Source organism: Oncorhynchus clarkii, chromosome 17 (assembly GCF_045791955.1).
Source record: "Oncorhynchus clarkii lewisi isolate Uvic-CL-2024 chromosome 17, UVic_Ocla_1.0, whole genome shotgun sequence".
Classification (NCBI taxonomy): Eukaryota; Metazoa; Chordata; class Actinopteri; order Salmoniformes; family Salmonidae; genus Oncorhynchus; species Oncorhynchus clarkii.
The window spans coordinates 48019078-48042633 of NC_092163.1; the positions used below are offsets into that span (position 1 = coordinate 48019078).

A 23556-nucleotide genomic window follows, 5' to 3' on the forward strand; every position below is an offset into this window, starting at 1 on the left:
GACCTCTGGTTGATAGTCATCCATTCCACTGGCCAGGGAGGTTGAGATGAGGACAAGTGGAGTTTAAGTACATGTTTTGAGGCCAGGCACACCACCCTAATAAGTCATTTTTTTCTCTTAATCATATCACAATCAACTTTTACCAGTTGAATGTACACACAAATATAATACTTTTTTGTATTCAAATTGTTCTGAAATATTGTATAAAATATGCAAATACGGTCATATCTCATTAATAATGCACATACTGTATTTGCATATACCACAAATACGTTTCAAATAATGTTTCTCGACACTGGATGAAGTCAGCCTTAAATATTTGGGTATAAATTTGGTTAAGAAACTCCATGACCGGACTTACTCAGAAAAGATTATGGATAAATACTTTTAAAATCTTTATCTGTAAAATACTTTTTTGGCACATTCTACAAGAACAATTGCTCTATAATCTTTGGAGAACAACATATCAACAATTCCCTTTGAATAATTATGGAGAACATATCTAAGGATAACACACAAACTTTTGTCAATGTGTAAATGCTTCTGAAGTTTTTGTTGGCATGTGGGAAGAGTGATTTTCGGGAAACGGCAGTTAAAGACAAGTACACTGAATTTAGCCTACCAATCATCAAACATCTGTTTTGACCCAAAACCATCTTTTCAAAGTAAGTTACTAAATATAGTCCAGTTTGTAACATTCTCTATTAAATGGGCTTTACAATTATGTGTGAAATTATGGATGTGTTATACTGATTATACAAAATATTAAAAACACCAACTCTTTCAATGACACAGACTGACCAGGTGAATCCAGCTGAAAGCTATGATCCCTTATTGATTTCACTTGTGAAATCCATTTCAATCAGAAATGGAGATAATTAAAGAAGGATTTTTAAGCCTTGAGACATGGATTGTGTATATGTGCCATTCAGGGTCAATAGGCAAGACAAAATATTTAACGGGGTATGGTAGTAGGTGCCAGGCATCCTGGTTTGTGTCAAGAACTGCAACGCTGCTGGGTTTTTCACACTTAACAGTTTCTCATGTGTATCAAGAATGGTCCAAGATCCAAAGGACATCCAGCCAACTTGACACAACTGTGGGAAGCATTGGAGTCAACATGGGCCGACATCCCTGTGGAACGCTTTCGACACCTTGTAGAGTCCATGCCCCAACCAACGAATTGAGGCTGTTCTGAGAGCAAAAGGTGTTCCTAACGTTTGGTATACTCAGTGTATGTCCATTTAAAAGTGGTTAAAATTCATGAACACAGGAGTCTCATTCATTGTCAAGTTCTGGGTTGGACTCACTTCCTTGTCAATGCAGGTGATTCAAAGAAATAGGACTTTTCTTTTTGCCCTGAACTGACTGAATTTGCATGGAAATGCAGAATGACGGCTCACTCACACACATGCTCTCTCATTCACATACACACGCTCACCCTTTGCTCATAGATCTCTCATTCCTTCCTCTCTCTCAGATGATGGGAAGCTTTTCCAGGGTAGTGGGGTGGGAGACGCCTTTGGCCCTCGCTGTTTTGAGGGGGACGTCATGGGCTGTGGCATCATGTTCCCGCGGGACTACATCCTAGACAGTGGAGGTGAGTTGAACAATAGGCTGCTGCCATCTTATACCGTAAAAACTCCACACTCACATTTGCTGCTTTCTTTTATTCTCCAAAGACATTGTTTTTTTTTCATGGTTGTCTGTCTCCTAAGTTATGTCTCCTCATCTCCATGTCTATCAATCTGTCTGTGTCTGTCTGACCATATCGGTGTGGTTCCCTCAGATGACAGTGACGACGGGGACTTGGAGGTCTGGCCCAAGCAGCGGCGTGTCCAGAACGAACTCTACATGAACGATGAAGACGAGGAGGAGGATGGGGAAGAGCAGGAGGGGAGTAAAGTCATGGTGAGAGACGTATATTTTGTCTACATTAGCAAACCTTCAAACAGGGCCAGGTCATTAGCTCAGTGGGAAGCAGGGGAGAGGAGTTATGACAAATTAGTTATGGGGTTTTAATGTGATGCTTGGTTTGATATGGGAGTTGTCAAACAGTAGGCACTGAAGTGGAAATTGGCGATTTGTGTTGCACTCCTCAATTGATTGAAATGTAGCCCAACCCTGGTGTGAATATTAACTCACTGTCGCCCCCTTGTGTTGTGCCAGGTGTTCTTCACTAGGAATGGGAAGGTGGTGGGCCGTAGGGAGGTGGCAGTGCCAGCAGGAGGGTTCTACCCTACCATCGGCATGATGAGCACCGGGGAGAAAATCAGGGTTGACCTGCACCCCCTCAGCGGCTGAGAGAGGGTAGCGACATGATGATGATAGACCAATCCCAAGTCTGCTGTAGGGGAGTGTTTGGAGTTATCACTCCAGTATCCCTTCGCTTCACATCACTCCTGGATCCAGCATGTTGCCTGGGATGTCTTACCTCGGTTTAGTTTACTCTGGTTGACTCCTAACATAAAATGAAACTCATGCTACTATATGGTAGGAAGATGGATATTATAATATAATACTGCATGGGTGCCTCAAGAAAGTGCTTACTGTTATCATGGCAATAGAAAATATTATAAATGGTTCAAAGGGAGATAATTGGACCAATCCCAGGTCTTTAAGCAGCAATCAGTCAAATCTTATTATCTTAACTCTATTTTGAGATTATTAGAGGAATTCATTCAAAATGCTGTAGCATAAAATCCGCAGCCAAGAAATGTAACTCTCAGGTATGCCAAAATCCAAATGACTGTAACGACTATGACGCTGTGGTATGTTTATTTTTTCTAAGACTCATGATGCCATGTCCTTTTATCAAAAGCACTTTATTCTAGATATAGTGGATTATGATGCACTACTTTTTGTTTAGCATTTCTCTGTTCTTTCGCTTTTGGGTTATTTTATTGACTAATGACAGGTTAAATGAAATACTTGATCAACAACATTTTGTATTTGTTTTGATTCATCATCTGTAATAACAGAACTGTACTCAAGAAAGCAATATGCTAAATGATTGCAAAAGGGAAGACCATGCACTGTTCTCACAACTGTTCCTTAGAGTACCATTTCATTTCGTATTAATCACCAATTAGGTTAATTTAATTCTACAGATCATAGATATGAATGCGTCACCTATAAATTGTGCAATTGAATGCAATGTTTAAATACCTAACTAAACATGAGAATCTATTTCTATACAACGGCCCGCTTTGTGTGATTTTTATAACATGTAATTTGGCTAATTGAGCCCGGGATTGAATTGGGACTGTTAGATCCTTACTGTGATTATGTTTGACTATTTAAATTGAAAACAAACAAATATGTCGCTTCTAAGCAAAGAGCAATTTCTCAAGCAAGAATTTTGCTAGGACTGTCGGAGTGGTCAGGGTAAAACTGAAAACTAGCGGTTATTGGTAGAAAGGTTTGGAACTCTATCTTATTGGTCTATTAACTAATTTACCGCCCGATGATGTCCCCAGGTAGGCCAAAACTCCATCCCACCAAAACGTCAAGCAGTCTTTTCAAACAGCTCTTACACTGAAAGAGCATTATCATTTTCACAATATTATTCCAAACTGTGTGGAAATATACAGTACCAGTCAAAAGTTTGGACTGGTACTGTTTAGGTTTTTCTTTAATTTAAACTATTTTCTACATTGTAGAATAATAGTTAAGACATCAAAACTATGAGAACACACATGGAATCATGTGTTAAATCAAAATATATTTTATATTTGAGATACTTCAAAGTAGCCACCCTTTGCCTTGATGACAGCTTTGCACACTCTTGGCATTCTCTCAACCAGCTTCATGAGGTAGTCACCTTGAATGCATTTCAATTAACAGGTGTGCCTTGATAAAGTTATTTCTTAATGTGTTTCAGCCAATCAGTTGTGTTGTGACAAGGTAGGGGTGGTATACAGAAGATAGCCCTATTTGGTAAAAGACCAAGTCCATATTATGGCAAGAACAGCTCAAATAAGCAAAGAGAAATGACAGTCCATTACTTTAAGACACAAAGGTCAGTCAATCTGGAAAATGTCAAGAACCTTGAATGTTTATTCAAGTGCTATGATGAAACTGGCTCTCATGAGGACCGCCACAGGAAAGAAAGACCCAGAGTTACCGCTGCTGCAGAGGATAAGTTCATTAGTTACCAGCCTCAGAAATTGCAGCTCAAATAAATGCTTTTCAGAGTTCAAGTAAACAGACAGATTTCAACTGTTCAGAGGAGACTGCATGAAATCAGGCCTTCATGGTCGAATTACTGCAAAGAAACCACAAAAAGGACACCAATAAGAAGAGACCTGCTTGGGCCAAGAAACACGAGGACATTAGACCGGTGGAAATCTGTCCTTTGGTCTGACGAGTCCAAATTTGAGATTTTTGGTTCCAACCGCCGTGTCGGTGACACAAAGTAGGTGAACGGATGATCTCCGCATGTGTGGTTCCCAGTTTGAAGCATGGAGGTGGTGGTGTGATGGTGCTTTGCTGGTGACACCGTCTAGCGCAGTGATACGCCATCCCATCTGGTTTGCGCTTACTGGGACTATCATGTTTTTCAACAGGACAATGACCCAACACACCTCCTGGCTGTGTAAGGGCTATTTGACCAAGGACAGTGATGCATCAGATGACCTGGCCTCCACAATGACCCGACCTCAACCCAATTGAGATGGTTTGGGATGAGTTGGACAGCAGAGTGAAGGAAAAGCAGCCAACAAGTGCTCAGCATACGTGGGAACTCCTTCAAGACTGTTGGTGGAGCTAGTTGAGAGAATGCAAAGAGTGTGCAAAGCTCTCGTCAAGGCAAAGAGTGGCTACTTTGAAGAATATAAAATATATTTAGATTTGTTTTTTGATGTCTTCACTGTTATTGTACAATATAGATAGTCAAAATTACAAATTTTAAAAAACTCTTGAATGAGGGGTGTCCAAACTTTTGATTGGTAATGTATATAAAAAAAAACAGGAAAATCAAGTTGACTGCACTGGGCCTTTAAAAAGCTGCACCGTCTACAAGGTCTATCGGATTGAATCCCAGCCTTAGGTCATGTACTGAAACAAGACAACAGATGTATCAATGATAGACCATTTATTATTTATTTCAAACATACTTTGATTTAAAATTCCAAGATACGAAAAAGGTTTGGTCCTCCTTAAAGTAAGGTATAAAACATAAGGGTAAGTTTAACAATTGTGCATTTATCCAATTTTCAAAATTCATTATAAAACATGCACTGTGTCAAAAGGACAACTAAAAACATAAATCCAGAAAGGTAAAGGACCCAAAGACTCAAAGTACACTGTTGGTTTACTCGGCCAAGATCAATTTACCACATTCTATCACAAGCCTTTTTTGATTCTCAAGTATTATCAAAGAGATGAAGCGACTGCTTGTGATCATTTTAGAACGTCTCTTCTCCTATTATCCATCTGGCAGTGGTATGGACTAGTCCACTTAAGTACCTGTGAAGCAAAGGCTATATAAGCATCTGATTTGCAAATGCAAACATGTATATTTATTTGACAGGCTTTCCTGTCAAAAGTCCTTAGTCTTTCTTCATCAACAAAAAAATAAAATGTTGACAAAAGATAATTTCCAGTTTAGAGAATGATATGGCCGATGTAACCTTTCCTAGATTATATAAAAGATGTCATATATATCGTAACTGTACTTACTTCCAGTTTTAAAAAAGACAGACCAGCCTGAACCAGTGTAAAAAAAAATGGCTACAATCTACCGCTCCCTTCTATCAGGCTCCCTCAGAAAACAAAAGAATCAGGCTATTTGGTTTTATGTAGTGTAGTAAGACTGATTTATTGCTAACTTTCCTATTGTGAATGAAACAAACAAACAAATCAAAATGATCACAGATTGCACCCAAGCAGAGAAAAATTCAACAAGTGGGTCCCCATGGTTTTATCCCTGCACTTTTAAAAACTCCCTGGGTTATATATGGTGGACGGGGAGTACTGGGGACAGAATGCGTTGGTGTGTATCCAGTCTAAATCCAGCCAGATTCAGAGTGGAGTGTCTGTTCAGACATCATCTTCCTCCTCCTCTTCCTCATAGTAGCGGTTCCTCTTGATCATCTCCTCTACGGTGAGCTGCTCCCCCTCGCCCCCCTCCTCCTCACCCTCCCAGAAACCCACGTCCTGGGAGCTGCGGTTGTGTTTGGGCTGCGGGGACGGAGAGGGAGATGCTGGGATATCCGGAGAGGCACTTTGGCATTTCAGAGAAGCCCCTTCTATTTCCTTTGCTCTCTCCATCGGCTCTTCTCTCTCCTCCTGTGCCGCCGGCAGACTCTCTACCTCCTCCTCGGAGCTGGTCTCTCCATTCACCACACTGCCGCTGGGCGGGGCAGGCTTGCACTCTTTTTTGTCCTCCTGCCTTACTTCTCGCTCCCTCTGGGGTTTGGGTTCTGGTTCCTTAGGCATGGAGTGGCTGTCCTCCAGTGACCCCCTCCTATCCAGCAGGGATTTGAGGGGCCGGCGGGGCTCCCGTGGCCCGAGGGCATTGGTGGTGAGGCTGGGGGCCACCGAGAAAGGCCGACTTCGCTCCTTCAGAGACGAGCTCCTCCTCAGGCTCTTCAGCTCGGACCGGTCGTGGCTCAGGGTGGACGATGACACCTCGCCCTCTGGGGGCCACTTGGCTCTCCAGGGCCGGCTCACACCACTACCAGCCTCCAGAATTTGAGAGGTACCAGCATCGCTGTCAGCAGGAGGGGGCCAGGCAACCCTCAGCTTGCGGGCCTCTGGGACTTTCTCGGCGCTGGAGAGTTTCTCAGTGGAGGTGGTGTGGCTGCGTGTCTCCAGAGAGGCAGTCAGGTCCGTCACCTTGGCCAGGGGAGACTCCTCCACTGTGGGGCAGGGCTGCTTGTCTGACGAGGCTGGACGGGACACCACCGCCACTCTTTCTGCCTGCTCCTTTGGTTTCTTCTCCACCTCCCGGTCTACTCCCTCTTCCTCCTCCTCCTCTCCCTCGGCACGGGGTGTCCACAGTTCCTTGTGGGGCCGGTGGCCGAAGCCTTCGTCGTAGTTGCCTTTGGCCTTGAACAGCTGGCTGAAGTGGGGCTTGCAGTAGACATTGCCGTGCAGAGAGGCATAGTTTCCCAGACTGAACAGCAGAGGGCAGCAAAGAACCAGACAAATATACGTTAGATACATGCAGACACAAGACACCGGTTACTGAAAGCAGTACTGGATTTACTTGACATTTCATACAAATGTACATTCAAAAGTAATGTTCCTCCAATTGATACGGCTTGTGATAATTTTTATTAAAAAGCATTTTGTAAATATACTGTATTATGATGCATGATACACAATACTGTTTTTGCATGTTCTTTCTCCTATGGTTTCTAAATGTTTTGGAATGGGAAATTTGTATAATGTTATTTGAAGTGTCCCGTGGGGTGAGAGTGTCACAAGTACCTGAGCTTGGTGTTGCAGTGCAGACAGCGGAAGCAGGAGGTGTGGAAGATCTGGGTGTTAGCCACCAGCCTCTCCAACGGGTACACCGTCTTCAGGCATGCAATGCACGTCTCCCTCACGGGCAGGCAGAACTTCTACACACAGACACTTTAAGAATGTACCTTTCATACACTGCATTGTGTTTGTCAGATTTTATAGGTCCTATCGATTTCCTTGATGGAAGACATGTTGTACATGTCATTGTGATGGGGGTGATGGAGGGGACTCACCCTGGCTGCCTTGGGCGGGTCACTGTGGGCTGAGGATGGAGAAGAGGTACTATCCTTAGAGGTAGGTGTGTCCATGCCATCACCTGAAAAAGACCAAACACACAACATACCAGTGAGACTACAGGGACTCCATCTTGGCTGCAGAGGAAGTCAGTATCACAGTTGGGCAGAGCAATATAACAAAAAAAGGGAGCCTGGCTTTTCACAAAAAAATTATTGAGACGAGCGAGATGCCTAGACAGAGAGCAGTAACTCAGGGTAACAAGCCAGTCGGGGTTCCACCCTGCTCTGCTCTTTAACACAGAGGACCAATCAGAGCAGCTGGGTGCGGTTCTGTCCTCAGCATCCCCAGCCGAGAGCTGTGGGGGATGACATCATGGGAGATAGGGAAATTAAAGCTGACTCACCATTGGTCTCTTCTACAGCAACTTTTCTGCTGTAGGACTCTAAAGCCTGGCTCTGAGAGAAAAATAGAGAAAACCCATCAGCAAATCAAATATACAGTACATAGCTTGTTCACCCAAGTACAATTGTACATAAAAAGCTATATGAAAGAGTTTACTGCCACTGTGTATTCATGTTTTAAAGCAGGATCTTTAGGGCACTTGTAGGAGTTTATTTACTTACTGCACACCAGGTTTCATTGGTTTACAGTTTTTACGCTGCTCCCCTATCCAATTAACTAATCTTCACACACAGTGTATCGTTTATTTCACAGACTCACACTGCATGTCCCCTCTGTCGCTCTCTCGCTACACACCTCAACACCAAATTTCTCAGACGCGCCACACGCACGCACACACACAGACACGCGCGTAGGTACTGACCACAGCCACACCACTAGGGGGCACATTCTCCTTGAGGCTGCCGTCCTCTCCCTCTGACTGACTGGCCTGCAGACGAACAGAGAGGTCGATCAGTAAAAGAACAGTGACAAAATGAGGGGCCTCCCGGGTGGCGCAGTGGTTAAGGGCGCTGTACTGCAGCGCCAGCTGTGCCATCAGAGTCCTGGGTTCGCGCCCAGGCTCTGTCGTAACCGGCCGCGACCGGGAGGTCCGCGGGGCGACGCACAATTGGCCTAGCGTCGCCCGGGTTAGGGAGGGCTTGGTCGGTAGGGGTGTCCTTGTCTCATCGCGCACCAGCGACTCCTGTGGCGGCTAGCGTACACTGCGCCCAGCCCAAGGTGGCCAGGTGCACAGTGTTTCCTCCGGCGCATTGGTGCGGCTGGCTTCCGGGTTGGGTGTGCGCTGTGTTAAAGAAGCAGCGGCTTGGTTGGTTGTGTATCGGAGGACGCATGACTTTCAACCTTCGTCTCTCCCGAGCCCGTACGGGAGTTGTAGCGATGAGACAAGATACTAAAACAATTGGATACCACGAAATTGGGGAGAAAAAGGGGTCAAATTCAAAAAAAAAAAAAAAAAAAAGAGGTGACAAAATGATGTTTTAGGATATAGAAAACATGTGAACTAAGATCTGTCTTTCTTTGACATTACACTATCCTTAGCCTTTGATGTGGTGAGACCAAAACTTCTGGACTATTAAACAAGAGGATCACTTTCTAAAAAAATCATTTTTAGGTCTGGTGACTGAGTCCACAGTGTCTCTAGCTTCTCCTAAACAAAGGAGACTAGACAATGTAAGGAGAGAGGAGTGTTTAAAAGACACCCGACCAAAATCACACTATTTTACCATGCCTGCTTTTTTATACCAGCTTTCTGGTATACATCTGAAAGGGGTAAGGGTCAAAAACAGTCAATTAACACCCACCTAAAGACCTAGTCATGATTCCTGCATTTGCACAGACCCTGTAACCAAAGTACAGGTATTGGGTCTGTGTGAATGGTTCTCTGCTTTTTTGCACTTCAATTGTTTAACACCTCCCTAATTTGACATCTAAACAGCCTCCATGGTTTAACACTCCCCACACCTTCCAATGTGCCAGTTACCCACTGGTATGTTTAAAAGGGAAAAGTGGTAAATAAGGCTGTTTGAAAGGGGGCCATATAAAACATTGCCGTATATATATTTTTTACAGGTAATATACCACATCTTCTGTACGAAATGGGTATAATAAATACAAACACACACAAACTCACAGTGCGTGCTAGTGGGCCCTTTTTGGTAACGGCTGACTGGTACTTGGCCATTCTTTCCTTCAGGGAGGTGGTCTCCAGAACTCGGTCAGGGGATAACACTGCGGGGGAAAACAAAACAAAAATCACACACACACAGGTTAGCATCTAGAAGGTTTCTTGATCCGGATCCTCCACCTAGCTCTGCTGCAATGTCAGAAGTCACTAGCCTACATTAAATCAAAATCAAATCAAATCATTAGCTGCTATGAAGAAAAACAGGGGTACGATATATAAACGCTGCCAAAAGTTGACTTGAGTAAATAAAGCTGGTCTTTTTAGATGAAGCAGTGTAGGCACTATGAATTGACACACTGTTCTGCCTCAATTCAAGCACGGCCGTTATCATGCACCCGTGAATGTACACATTGTGTTCTCATCTGTAACCTTCGTGGCTATTACAACTGCAGTGGGCACCTCTCTGCATGGGATCCTTTTGTCAGTTTAGTGCCTAGTAGTGATATCAGACACTGTGCCCTCAGAATGTGATTGCACTATATGGGTCTAGTGCAAATGTGTGTGTGTGTGTGTGTGTGTGTGTGTGTGTGTGTGTGTGTGTGTGCCCGTGCTCATGTATTACCTCCTATTCTCTGGTCCATGTCCTCGGAGGAGCTGCTGTGTAGTCCCGTGCTCACCTGGATGATAACACAGGGGTCAAGGGTCAGGGTTCAGTTTATTACACAACCTCAGACAAGGACTGTCCAATGTCCTCACCGCCACCCCAACAACCACAGTCTCCTCCTGCTTTCTCTACAACTGCCTCTCTATGCCTTTGTAGTTAGTCAGCCTTTTATTTTTTTTTAGCCCATCTCTACACTCAGACAACCCCATCATTGGTCACATTTGACCACCCCCACGACTCATCACAACTTCCCCCTATTTCACAATGGTTTGGCCCATCGACATCAAAACCAGTTCCTGCATATCCTTTACATTACAATGAGCCATTGATGGTTGCTTACACAAACACCCTATTCACACGGGCACAAACACACCCATTGGGGCATCTGCCATTTCCCCCGACACCTTACTCTAGACCTAATCAAATAACAAGCATTCCCATCAGTGATGAGAGACTCTGAAAGCAGTAAGGAACACTTTACTGTTAAACACCAAAACAAATTCACCAAATATCTCTGGTGTCCAGGTTTCAGAAGAGGCTCAATTGTCTCAAGTTGCTGAAACGTTTCTAACTTGAACAAGATGGTGAATTTACTGCAGTCGGATAATCTTGGACAGCAGATGCAATGAAATTCTACAGCTAAAATCAACCCGTCTGTTTTAAAGAAAGCATTAAGCATAATATGTAGTTCATCATGGAAAAGAAACAAATATGACAAGAAAAAACAACTTCAGATGTATTCCAGCTGAAATACTTCCAGCACCACCCAACGGGTCTGTTAACCATGTACACCAACCACATCATGACTCACCATATGGTAAAGGGAGACACACACCCCTACACACTACTGCAGGGATCATCAACTAGATTCAGCCGCGGGCCAATTTATTTCTTGAGCGGATGGTCAGGGTGCCGGAACATAATTACACTTCATTTGTAGACTGCAAATTGACTGCAGGAAGCCCAAAACGGATCTATTTGACTAAAACGTCATCATTTCAAACCTTGCTTATATTTGTATAGGATCACACATATAGTATCTCTCTAATATGTGTGAGAATACTTTGGAACAGATTGAAGCTAATTTGCTGGTGTTTTTACAGTCTTGCGTCCATCAACAAATATATTTTTTAAATAAACAGTTGCACAGAAAACTTGGGGGGCCAAATAAAATCCCATATGGGCCAAATTCAGACCGCAGCCTGCCAGTTGGGGAACCCTGCACTACTGTATGTACACATTAGCGTGCGGACACATGTACACAGCATTAATCCCCTAATAAGCTCAAGAGGCAGAGCCATTGTCAGACAGGACCGTCTGTCCCCCCACCAACTCCACCATGACACAGCCATTTTACTCATCAATACACATACACACAACTGAAAACACATAACAAGTAGGCTATACACATACTTAACACACTCCACTCTCACCTTAACCTACAAAACACTGAAGATGCCCTATTATAATGTACAGGCTAGTCACCACAGGGGAGAAGGGACACTGTTCAAACACAGACAAACGGCCCAGTGAGGGGATCAAGGTTAAAGGGATACTTCAGGATTTTGGCAATGATGTCCTTTCTCAACTTCCCCAGAATCAGATGAACTTGTGGATACATATAGACTTCCAGTCATTGCATTAACGCTAGTTAGCATCGGCTTGTGAAACTACCTCTAACTTCCTTCATACTGGACACAGAGACATTCAAATGGTATCCACGAGTTCATCTGACTCTGGGGAAGTAGATAAGGGGCCTCATTGCTAAAATCCCGAAGTATCCCTTAGAGTCGAAGTTACACAACAAAACCCCATCAAAATCCGTCAGTCTAAGGTAGAGATGTTTTTTGTTGCATTGGATGCATCTCAATCCACCACATCCACCTGTGTTGCACTTCTGCATCCGAGGTGAAAGGTGGCAGAACTAGAGCGGTGTTTGTCAGACCATGAGACATCCCGAAAATCCGTCTAACACAAACGTCTGTAGCGTCCGAACGGTTTAACGTACAAACTACTACTCTATGGACTAACTACTACTCTACTCTATGGAAAGGGGAGGCTCTCACAATGACGTTCTCCGTTTTGCACTACGACCCCCACAAGTGTCACGGGACTCGTCTGAAGATAACCGGTATTGGATTACATTTTTAAAGTAGAAGGTTGTTTTGTGCCTACCCCCCAAAAAAGTGGTTAAATGTGTAAAAATAAAAAAAAATACAAAATGTGTTTTTTAATTATCGCCTAGATTTCGGACAGGCACTTCAAAATCTTGTTTCTTATGATTTGTTTTTTGCCATTTATGGATGTTATTCAATGCGTTTCCATGGGCGTTAGGTCAAAATCATTTGTATTGTTTTTTGATACCTAAAAAGGGTACTAAAATTCTAAATAAAACATCTAAAAGATCCATCTTAAACCAACTCCATCTGTCAGTTTAGCCCCCCCCCCTTACACTCTACAGAATTAACAAACACGAGCGTGTGTGTGTGTTTATTACAGCCCACTGATGTGTAAACCAGATGGTCAGGCTTAAGCAGTAATCCTGGATACAGATGAGTGGAGGAGGGATCTGGCCAATTAAAACAGACGGGGCCTTCTGGAGTCAGCCATAGCCCAAGTCAATAACTTTTTACATTGTACTTGCGGATTGAAGCTACAAGGTGTCCATAATGTTATGTATTGAAAGGCCATTTCCTAGTTCACTCAAAATATTGCTCATACAAAATGTTTTACAAGAGAGTTTGATGTTATGTTAGAGCAGAGGACAGCGATACGGCCTGTAGTTCACCGAGGACAGGTTGAGACAGGACCAACTGATTCCACTGCAAATCTAACTGTGTGCCAGCAGCTAAATGTTGGGCTAAATCGACCAAAACAACAGCCAAGCAGAGAGGCATGACTCATTTTAAAGAGAGGACAAGCATGTAATATACACAATTGATCAAACAGGCTAAAGCTCCTACCTTTTTCAAGCAAGCGTGAATTTAATGTGTAGTCTACACAATGTGCTGTAGTCTCAAACTGTTCTTTGCATGTGCAAATGGTCTGCGTCTAACCAAGTAACTATGGTAACTAGAATCATTGAAAAAAAACACCAAGCCATGTTTTGAATATTGTGGTAGTAGAGAAGGCTAATGCCAGTGACAAGCAGTACAGGGTGTAGTTGATTTGGGTGACAGCCAGGTAGAGAAACAGAGCCTTATCTGCCCCATCTAAACCTTTTGTGCCCAGGACCCATTACAGCTCATACAGTTACAAACGAGGGCTATCGAAAAACAGGAGAGACAGAGAAAAGGTGGAATACAGAGAGTAAAAGAGACATAGAAACAAGGAGTGTGTGAGAGGTTATAAAGAGACAGAAACAAGGAGTGTGTGAGAGGTTATAAAGAGACAGAAACAAGGAGTGTGTGAGAGGTTATAAAGAGAAAGAACGACAGAAAAAGAGGCGTAGAACTAAGGAGAGAGGGAAGGAGAGAGAGAGAGAGAGAGAGAGAACGTACTACGAGTCTTTTGATTGGAGAGAGAAAGGAGTTTGTGTTCTGTAGGAGCAGGGTTTGTTGGCCTCTAGTGATTTGGTTGGGGGGGGTGCATACCACTTCCATGACATCACTGCTGTAAGATGGTATCAGCCCAGAGCATGCACTGAGCTAAAGCTGGGGCAGGGCAGGGGGGACACACTAATGTGTGTGTGTGTGTGTGTGTGTGTGTGTGTGTGTGTACACCTGGAGACGCAGCTCCTCCACCCACGCACAACCCCACCTCCGCTCTAGTCAGCTGAAATGCACTGGCGTAGCGATAAGGGCTTTTGTGAGCATGTATAGAGGAAACACACCGAGTAGTGAGCACAGCTCTCAGACCAAGACGAATCGAGGTCGACCTCCTACTGTCTGTCACTCCCCTCTTAAAACCCTGTCAGTAAATTCAGCAGAAGTCCAGAAGCATGGCCATTGTGGCAGGCCTCGTCTGACTGAATGGCTAAGAGGACAAAGACTACAACACTACCACTGTTCTCAGACCAGTCTCCCTGAGGACACACTGGGGGAATTTCCAACATGTAGAACTAAGTATTGCTAGTGGTCATCATGAACACACTTAACAAAGAGATGAACACCAAGGCGTGGTGGCAAACTCACTCCAGTCTGAGTCGGACTCCAGTCTTGCTTTTCCACCTGGACCATGCATCAACACCGGGCTGGCTAAGGTAGCCTACACCAGAGACCACCAGGAATATATAAAGTATTATGGTCTCAGAGTCACACATTTTTACTCAACTTTTACCAGATGAGAAAACTGAGGAAACTGAAAAATAGGAGAAGCAGAAGTGCACAGAGGAGAGCAATCTTGTGTGATGCTGAGAGAAGAGGTGGGGTGGGGGCCACGAGGGGTGAATACCTAACTGAAGAGGAGGGGTGGGGGCCATGAGGGGTGAATACCTAACTGAAGGAGAATGACAGAACAGAGTGGGAGGGAGAATTCCTAAGGTGGGTCTTTGAAGAGAAAGACGAGGAATGCGGGTACATTCGTGACCCTGGGGTATTATGGTATGTGTGTACACTAAAGAGGAGAAGGTTGTTTAAGAGCAGATAAGGGCAGTGTGGAGAACTGAAACATAGAAACTTTTTGAGGGGACAGAAAAAGTGTGACTGAAGGGTTGAGTTAATTAGACAGTAATGGGACAGAGAGCCGGGTCGTTAATATGGCCACTTAATGGCTGACTTCTCTCTGCTAATATCGGAGGAGCCACAGGAGACCCTCCCTCAGTGTCTGGTGCAAAGTATTTCACTTCTCAACTGGGGCGGCGTCTTCGTCAGGTCAGTGCATGTATGCATGTTTTGAGTTTCTTGGCCTCTAATATGAGTAGGTAAGCTAGTTTTAGCAAGTATCCTCTACACATGTGTGTGTCTGAGTGAATGGGTGTTCTGTCTGTACTTAGTGATGCGCACTGAGACACACAGTAGTCCTCGGGGTGCCTTTATGAAGTCAGACGGGGCTTGTTGAAAGGCACGAATGCATCAGGTACCAAGGCATGTGACTGCTAGCATGACTACACTCCAAAGGAAGGCACCATGAAACTGTCTGGCTGTGCAACAGACCAGGAGTTCAGCTGCATCCCAGCTGGATATGGGGGGGACGGGGGGGCTAACCAATCACACACAGTCAGATGACTGACCTGACCCCACAAGCATAATGAGCAGCTACATGTTGAGGAAGATGCCAAGAGATGGGGTGAGAGAGAATCCATAGAGCATATAGGGGGAGATACTGTGTAGAGCAGTGGTTCCCAAACATTCACACCCAGGGCTCCCCCTTCCATCATTGAGGAAAACTGCCGATGTACTAGCCAATTTCGAGGTTGCACCTTGTGCATTCTACTATTACCCCCCAACCCAGGGGAAACACCCCACAGTTTGGGAACCACTTTTGTAGAGGGATACATACCCACAGTGTGTGTCTGCCTGAATGAGAAAGTTTTTGAGTGAAATGTGTGTGTGAGTCTATCAGTCTTACCCTTCTCTTGGCGCCCTCTCCCTTCTCAAACATCATCTTCAGGCTGTTGAGAGGCACGCTGGGTTTCTCAACGGGGCTGCAGGGGCTGGTTGGCGCCACCTTATCTTCCACCTGCATCAGCCCTTCCTCCTCCTCCTCTTCCTCACTTGGCCGCTGATCTTTTCTCTCCATCCTTCTCTCCGCTCCTTCCTTGGCTATAGCTGCTGAAGGATACTGGATACTGTCTTGACTACCCTGAGTGCCCGGGGATCCTGGGGATTTGGCTGGGGGGCGGTGCTCAGTCGGTGGCACTGGTTTGGGTACAGCTGGGGGGATAAGGCGGGCGCGGGGTGGGCCGGCTGGTAGCAGGCAGGGTTTGTCTTGGCGAGGTGCCGGCTGCTCCCAGCGCTTCTTCAGAACACTCAGGTTCCCTGAACGCAGAGTGGGAGGCAGGCTCTCCACCGACTGCCAGGAAGACAAGAGAAGATTAGAGAACGGTCAACTGGAAGAATGTCTTGAAGTTACTGACTGATGCAACGTCCTGAAATAGGTTACATCGACCGAAAAGTTAACCACCATGTAAACTGTACCAAGGTAAGTGTGTGTAAGAGTAGCCTTGTATGAGAAACTGTAAGAATACCAAAATACAGTACCATTTCTAACAGTTCGCAATAATACAAATAGTCAGTCTAATCTTTCAACCATGTGGAATGAAACTATTATCAACAAAATAGTCATCACCAGTTGCTTCCAACATTCTACTTCGACCAGTCAATCATGTCCAGTATTATGTCACCCAACTTCAAGCACCCAGACTGCAACCAAATTAAACAGGGAAAAAAATATAGGAAAAAATCTCAAGTTCATAACTCTGTCAGAGTTTTCTTCCCGAGGCCACAGTGGGAAAAGACTGCGGACAGTGGTAGTTACTGACGTGGAAGGAAAGCGAGATTAGATGAGCAGCTGTTCAACCAGCCACGAGAGTAGCTGGCTGGTGGCTGAAGTCAGAGCAGGCAACTATCAGCTGCTGCAAAGTCCACTCCACAGTGGCATACAAAGTCTTGGCTCAAGATGGAGACAGAGCAGGACTGAACACGAGATCTCGTTCTCAACCATATTCCATTCTGTGGAAACCTACCTCAACTTTTCCTGAAAGTACAGGAAGTGCTCTCTGCTCTGCTAGGCTTAACCGTCCATTAAGCTCCCAACTCGTAACTTACGGCGAGCAGCTAGCTGAACTACTGTGGGACAACAATACTCCACTATGTGATGTCATTCGCTGCTCTTCATTAGAAGATATGGAAATGAATGTAAAATGGACTGTTTAATATGGGGAACTTCTGAAAGGTATATGAAACAATACGGCCCTTTGAAAGCAGAACAGAGACAACTAATGAACTTAGTTTACATGGGGTACTCAATGTTCCTTTCAAGGAACCGCACTGGGCTATGGTACACAGAGCTCAACTCAGTACAAAGTATCTAGTCACACCCATGAAGAAGACTAACAATATGTCATCGACATGGTCAAAACGACATCCATGAGACGAGCTCCAAATCAGTAGGTAACCATCAACATTCACAACGCCCCTAACGAAGAACAAACCTGATTTTTCCCTTCAACGTGATAATGAGGTGGTCAACCATATAGCAGTGGACATCCATGCAAACTTAACACAGCAATACATTTTAAAAAACTGACTCCACTTCCTACTGTCATCACATTGACCACACTTCAACCAAGCAGCAACTCAGAAAAACCTAGCCTGCACATCAAGCCGTGCTTCACCAACAAAATATGTGACAGAAACAAGATGGAAACACACATGGAAAAGGAGGAGATCAGAATATGGGAGGAACAAACAAAGAGAAAGGAGGAAGAGAAACCCAAAGCTGAAAGAACTCAGACAGTAGAAAAAAAGAAGAAAAAAAACCGTTCTCTGTATGAAAGCAGCTGGAGTACAAGAAGTATGTTCAAGAAGTACAAGGAAAAACGAGCAACAGGCAATGAAAAGTTGGTTCCCTGTTTTTCTAAAAGAAGTGGTGAAACCTGTGAGAGCGAGGCGAGGCGTAGTGGGGAGTCTAGGTTGTAGACAGGGAGAGTCCTGTAGCTGGAATCAGTCTGCCGTCCTTCCCTCTGGTCTCTGTGCTGAGTAAGGGTGATCAAGCTCTCCCAGATGTTAGCAGTTAGAAAAACTCTGGAAGTAAGAACCAGCCCACCCCCCATCAAGACCAGGAGAAAGAGAGAGAGATGGAGGCAGAGGGGGGAAAAAAACATCCCAGGAAACAAGAAAGCAGGAAATGATACATTTGGGAAATGTTTAACTCTTCGCTGACTGAGTCTGGGGTTCTTTACTTGTCACTTCTCAAAGTTTATCCCCAAATAAATATTGTAAATATGTGGTTATTTGTGTGTGTGAATCTAGCAAACACATGGCTGAAGTTTCAAGTATTCCGTTGTTGTGTGAGCCAATGTCAGAGCCATACCAATGCACTGAAGTCATGGCATCACCTAACATGTACCATGTGTCATGTTACGGAGCCTCATGCTGTCAGTGTTGAGATCTGTGATCGCCAATCACATCATGACATTCAAATTGCAGACAGTGTTGTACAAAACCAAACTCCCTTTAAGTTATTTATTTCCCTTGAAAACTGGATTATTAAAAGTAAGGAGTCAAATTGACAATGTCACTGCTCCTCCCATTTTACCCTATTTCCTCAAGACACAGCGTAACCTACAACACATGAAGTCCCGTTTAACCTATTGAGACATCTCAGCCATTCACCACTATTGAACGAGAACACACACACACGCACACACACTTCTAGCTTCTACCACCAAGCCATAAGACTACTGAGAAATTCAGAAAATCGCCACCGGACAATTTACATTGACCCCACCCCCTTTTTTTGTACACTCGCTGCTAATTTTTTACCTTTGCACAGTCACTTCCCCCCCACCTACATGTACACACTACCTCAACTAGCCTGTACCCCCACACACTGACTTGGTACCGGTGACCCCTGTATATAGCCTCGTCATTGTTAGTGTTTCTTTTATTATTACTTTTTAGGTTTTAGTCTACTTCGTAAATATTTTCTTCTTGAACTGCACTGTTGGTTATGGGCTTGTAAAGTCTACACCTGTTGTATTCGGCGCATGTGACAAATCAAATTTGATTAGATTCCTGATTAGAACACTGAAGGTGACTCAATCTGCCTGACTCAGCAGCAGTAAGAGGGAGGACCTCATGTTGAAAGTTAAGGAGTGGCCATTTATTCCCCTATAAAACTGTCATTAACTTTTGCATGTCTTTTGCGGTTAGAGAGCATAAGAGATGTGATTAAGTAGGAATAATCATACCTGTAATTATATACAGAACCATTACTGATAATGGTCACAGTTGAAGGGGGAATTATACTGAACAAAAATATAAATGCAACATGCACCAATTTCAAAGAGTTACAATTCATAAGGAAATCAGTCAATTTAAATAAATGCATTAGGCCCTAATCTGTGGATTTCACATGACTGGGAATACAGATATGCATCTGTTGGTCACAGATACCTTCAAAAAATATATATATTAAAAAAACAAATGCATCAGAAAACCAGTCAGTATCTGGTGTGACCACAATATCCCTCATGCAGCACGACATCTCCTTCGCATAGAGTTGGTCAGGCTGTTGATTATGGCCTGTGGAATGTTGTCCCACTCCTCTTCAATGGTTGTGCAAAGTAGCTGGATATTGGCAGAAACCGGAACACGCTGCCTTACACGTCGATCCAGAGCATCCCAAACATGCTCAATGGGTGACATGTCTGGTGAGTATGCAGGCCATGGAAGAGCTGGGAAATGTTCAGCTTCCAGGAATTGTGTACAGATCCTTGCGACATGGGGCTGTGCATTATCATCCTGAAACATGATGATGAAAATGATGATGAAACATGAGGTGATGGTGGTGAATGAATGGCACGACAATGGGCCTCAGGATCTCATCACGTTATCTCTGTGCATTCAAATTGCCAATCAATAAAATGCAATTTTGTTTGTTGTCCGTAGCTTATTTCTGCCCATATCATAACCCCACCATGTGGCCCTCTCTTCACAACGTTGACATCAGCAAACTGCTTGCCTACACAATGCCATACACGTGGTCTGCGTTTGTGAGGCCGGTTGGAAGTATTGCCATATTCTCTATAACGACATTGGAGGCGGATTATGATATATAAATGAACATTACATTCTTTGGCAACAGCTCTGATGGTCATTCCTTCATTCAGCATGCCAATTGCATACTCCCTCAAAACTTGAGACATGTGGCAGTGTTGTGTGACAAAACTTCACATTTTAAAGTGGCCTTTTATTGTCCCCAGCACAAGGTGTACCTGTGTAATGGCCATGCTGTTTAATCAGTTTCCTGATATTCCACACGTGACAGGTGGATGGATTACCTTGACAAAGAAGAAATGCTCACTAACAGGGATGTAAAATAAGCTTTTTGTGCATATAGAACATTTCTGGGATCTTTTATTTCAGCTCAGGAAACATGGGACCAACACTTTACATGTTTCGTTTATATTTTTGTTCAGTGTAGATTCCACACAATCAACACAATGTTAAGTAAGACTGCAGGAGCCTCCTTAGCGCTCATTTGTGGACCATCATGTAATCATTCATTATGACAATGCTGCTGGTTAACCTGACCAGGAAAAACTCAGGGACCAAAATAAACCTGAAAAAAAACCTACTTAAAACTCCTGGCCCTGATTCTCATACCGCAACACAGAGGATTGCATCTCAGAAAGCTGAGACCTCTTTTCCTCCTATGACCCAAATGTACAGCCCACCCTTTAGGACTAGTGCTGCCTGTGGATCCACGCATACACACAGCATTGTGCTGACTAGACATTGTGCCGACTGTTTAACTCAGCACAAACAGGAAGACTGGAGGAACAGCATGCACCACACACAAATACAACCAGCGTGTGTGTGTGTGTGTGTGTGTGTGTGTGTGTGTGTGTGCGCACGTCTTCTCCTCGCTCTGAATGACCTTAAGGACCTTGTGTGTAAACAATGTTTGTCTACAACTACTTGAGCCTCTCCAGAATTCCACAATGTCAAGTCACGCAGAGCAAGTATTGTGCTACAATCTCGGTCCAGATTCACTGGTAGCAAGGTACCCAATGATCAAAATACATTCCCCATCGATGAGCCATTGGAAATGTTAGGTAGTTACCTTGTACTCCTGCATGACATCGGCCGATCACTTATTCCCTATTCCCTTGTCCACTTCTCCAGCACTTCCCAACAAACAAAGACCATAACCAACAGAGAAGACAACTATCCCAACAGACAAAGACAACTATCCCAACAGAGGGAATTACTTTGGGATTAGTCGACTGAGTCAGGATTATGGGGCTGACCGCCTGCCCATCACAATAAGTGGCAGGCAGAACAAGGCATGGAATTGTTCGGTGTGCTCCTCAGACGAGATGAGGATTATAATGGGTGTGTGGGAGGTGGAAGTTTTCGAAAGGCTGTCATTTTACCATGTGAATGTCAAAATGCTTTATCTCGTCTAGTCACTGTCAAAAATTAGTAGCCTGAGCAGAGAAGAGAGCACAAAACCACTTAGGCATACAGACGGAGCGGCCTACTGGTCAGACTTCGAAGGCGAGCACACCATCCACAGCTTCCGAGCATATTACTCGCCAATGTCCAATCTCTAGATAACAAGGTGGACGAAATTAGGGCACGATTTGCCTTCCAGAGAGACATCAGAGATTGTAACATTCTCTGTTTTACGGAAACATGGCTCACTCGGGATATGTTGTCAGAGTCGGTACAGCCACCCGGTTTCTTCACGCATCGTGCCGACAGAAACAAACGACTCTCTGGTAAGGAGGGTGTGGTTGTATGCCTTATGATTAACGACTCCTGGTGTGATCATAACAACATACAGGAACTTAAGTCCGTTTTGTTCACCTGACCTAGAATCAAATGCCGACCGCATTATCTACCAAGATAATTCTCTTTGATTATAGTCTTAGCCATGTATATTATTAGCAAGTGCATCAGTGATGTTGTACCCACTGTGACTATTAAAAACTTCCCTAATCAGAAACCGTGGATTGATGGCAGCATTCGCGCAAAACTGAAAGCGCTTTTAGTCGTGGCAAGGCAACTGGAAACATGACTGAATACAAACAGTGTAGCTATTCCCTCCGCAAGGCAATCAAACAAGCTAAGCGTCAGTATAGAGACAAAGTGGAGTCGCAATTCATCGGCTCAAACACGAGACGTATGTGGCAGGATCTACAGTCAATCACTGACTACAAAAAGAAAACCAGCCACGTAGCGGACATTGACATCTTGCTCCCAGACAAATTAAAATAACTTTTTTGCTCGCTTTGAGGACAATACAGTGCCACTTACACGGCCCGCTACAAAAGCCTGTGGGCTCTCTTTCACCGTGGCCAACGTGAGTAAAACATTTCAACATGTTAACCCTCGCAAGGCTGTCGGCCCAGACGGCATCCCTAGACGCGTCCTCAGAGCATGCGCAGACCAGCTGGCTATCCCAGTCTGCTGTTCCCACATGCTTCAAAATGGCCACCATTGTTCCTGCTCCCATGAAAGCTAAGGTAACTGAGCTAAATGACTATCACCCAGTAGCACTCACTTCTGTCATCATGAAGAGCTTTGAGAGACTAGTCAAGGATCATATCACCTCCACCCTACCCGATACCCTAGACTCACTCCAATTTGCTTACCGCCCCAATAGGTCCACAGACGACGCAATCATCATCACACTGCTCTATCCTATCTGGACAAGAGGAATACCTATGTAAGAATGCTGTTCATTTACTACTGCTCAGCATTTAACACCATAGTACCCTCCAAAGTGGTCATTAAGCTCGAGACCCTGGGTCTCGACCCTGCCCTGTGCGACTGGGTCCTGGACTTTCTGACAGGCCGCCCCCAGTTGGTGAGGGTAGGAAACAACATCTCTACCCCGCTGATCCTCAACACTGGGGCGTTCTCAGCCCCCTCCTGTACTCCCTGTTCACCCATGACTGTGTGGCCATGCACGTCTCCAACTCAATCATCAAGTTTGCAGACAACACTACAGTGGTAGGCTTGATTACCAACAACAACGAGACGGCCTACAGGGAGGAGGTGAGGGCCCTTGGAGTGTGGTGTCAGGAAAATAATCTCTCACCAAACATCAACAAAGCAAAAGGAGATGATCATGGCTTCAGGAAATAGCAGAGGGAGCACCCCCCCATTCACATCAATGGGACAGTAGTGGAGAAGGTGGACAGTTTTAAGTTCCGCGGCGTACATATCACTGGCAAACTGAAATGGTTCACCCACACAGAGAGTGGCGAAGAAGGCACAACAGCGCCTCTTCAACCTCAGGCGGCTGAAGAAATTTGGCTTGTCACCTAAAACACTCAAACTTTTACAGATGCACAATCGAGAGCATCCTGTTGGACTGCATCACTGGCTGGTATGGCAACTGCTCCGCCCACGACCGCATGGCTCTCTAGATGGTAGTGCGGTCTGCACAACGCATCACCGGGGGCAAACTACCTGCC

At 44.5% G+C, this 23556-nt stretch overlaps 2 protein-coding genes across 6 annotated transcripts in view; one reads left to right on the plus strand and one right to left on the minus strand.

Annotated features, from left to right (window-relative positions):
* Positions 1-3200, plus strand: part of LOC139371005 (SPRY domain-containing protein 3-like) — a 56343-nt gene extending 53143 nt beyond the window's left edge. Inside the window, exons 9-11 of the mRNA XM_071110967.1 lie at positions 1481-1600; positions 1790-1911; positions 2170-3200. Coding sequence (XP_070967068.1) covers positions 1481-1600; positions 1790-1911; positions 2170-2304 — 377 coding nt within the window. The 3' untranslated portion in view covers positions 2305-3200. The remainder of the gene's footprint in view (positions 1-1480; positions 1601-1789; positions 1912-2169) is intronic.
* Positions 3201-5078: 1878 nt separating this feature from the next.
* The window catches only part of LOC139371006 (LIM domain and actin-binding protein 1-like), a 30419-nt gene continuing 11941 nt past the window's right edge, over positions 5079-23556 (minus strand). For 3 of the 5 annotated variants that reach the window (XM_071110969.1, XM_071110973.1, XM_071110972.1), the window contains exons 4-11: positions 15969-16412; positions 10419-10473; positions 9803-9900; positions 8534-8599; positions 8114-8165; positions 7707-7789; positions 7438-7571; positions 5085-7120 (exon numbers count right to left, since the gene is read on the minus strand). In XM_071110969.1, the coding sequence (XP_070967070.1) occupies positions 6043-7120; positions 7438-7571; positions 7707-7789; positions 8114-8165; positions 8534-8599; positions 9803-9900; positions 10419-10473; positions 15969-16412 (2010 nt within the window). In that variant the 3' untranslated portion in view covers positions 5085-6042. Of the gene's footprint in view, positions 7121-7437; positions 7572-7706; positions 7790-8113; positions 8166-8533; positions 8600-9802; positions 9901-10418; positions 10474-15968; positions 16413-17997; positions 18352-23556 lie in introns of those variants that run through there. The other 2 variants (XM_071110968.1, XM_071110970.1) reach the window with 2 other exon arrangements.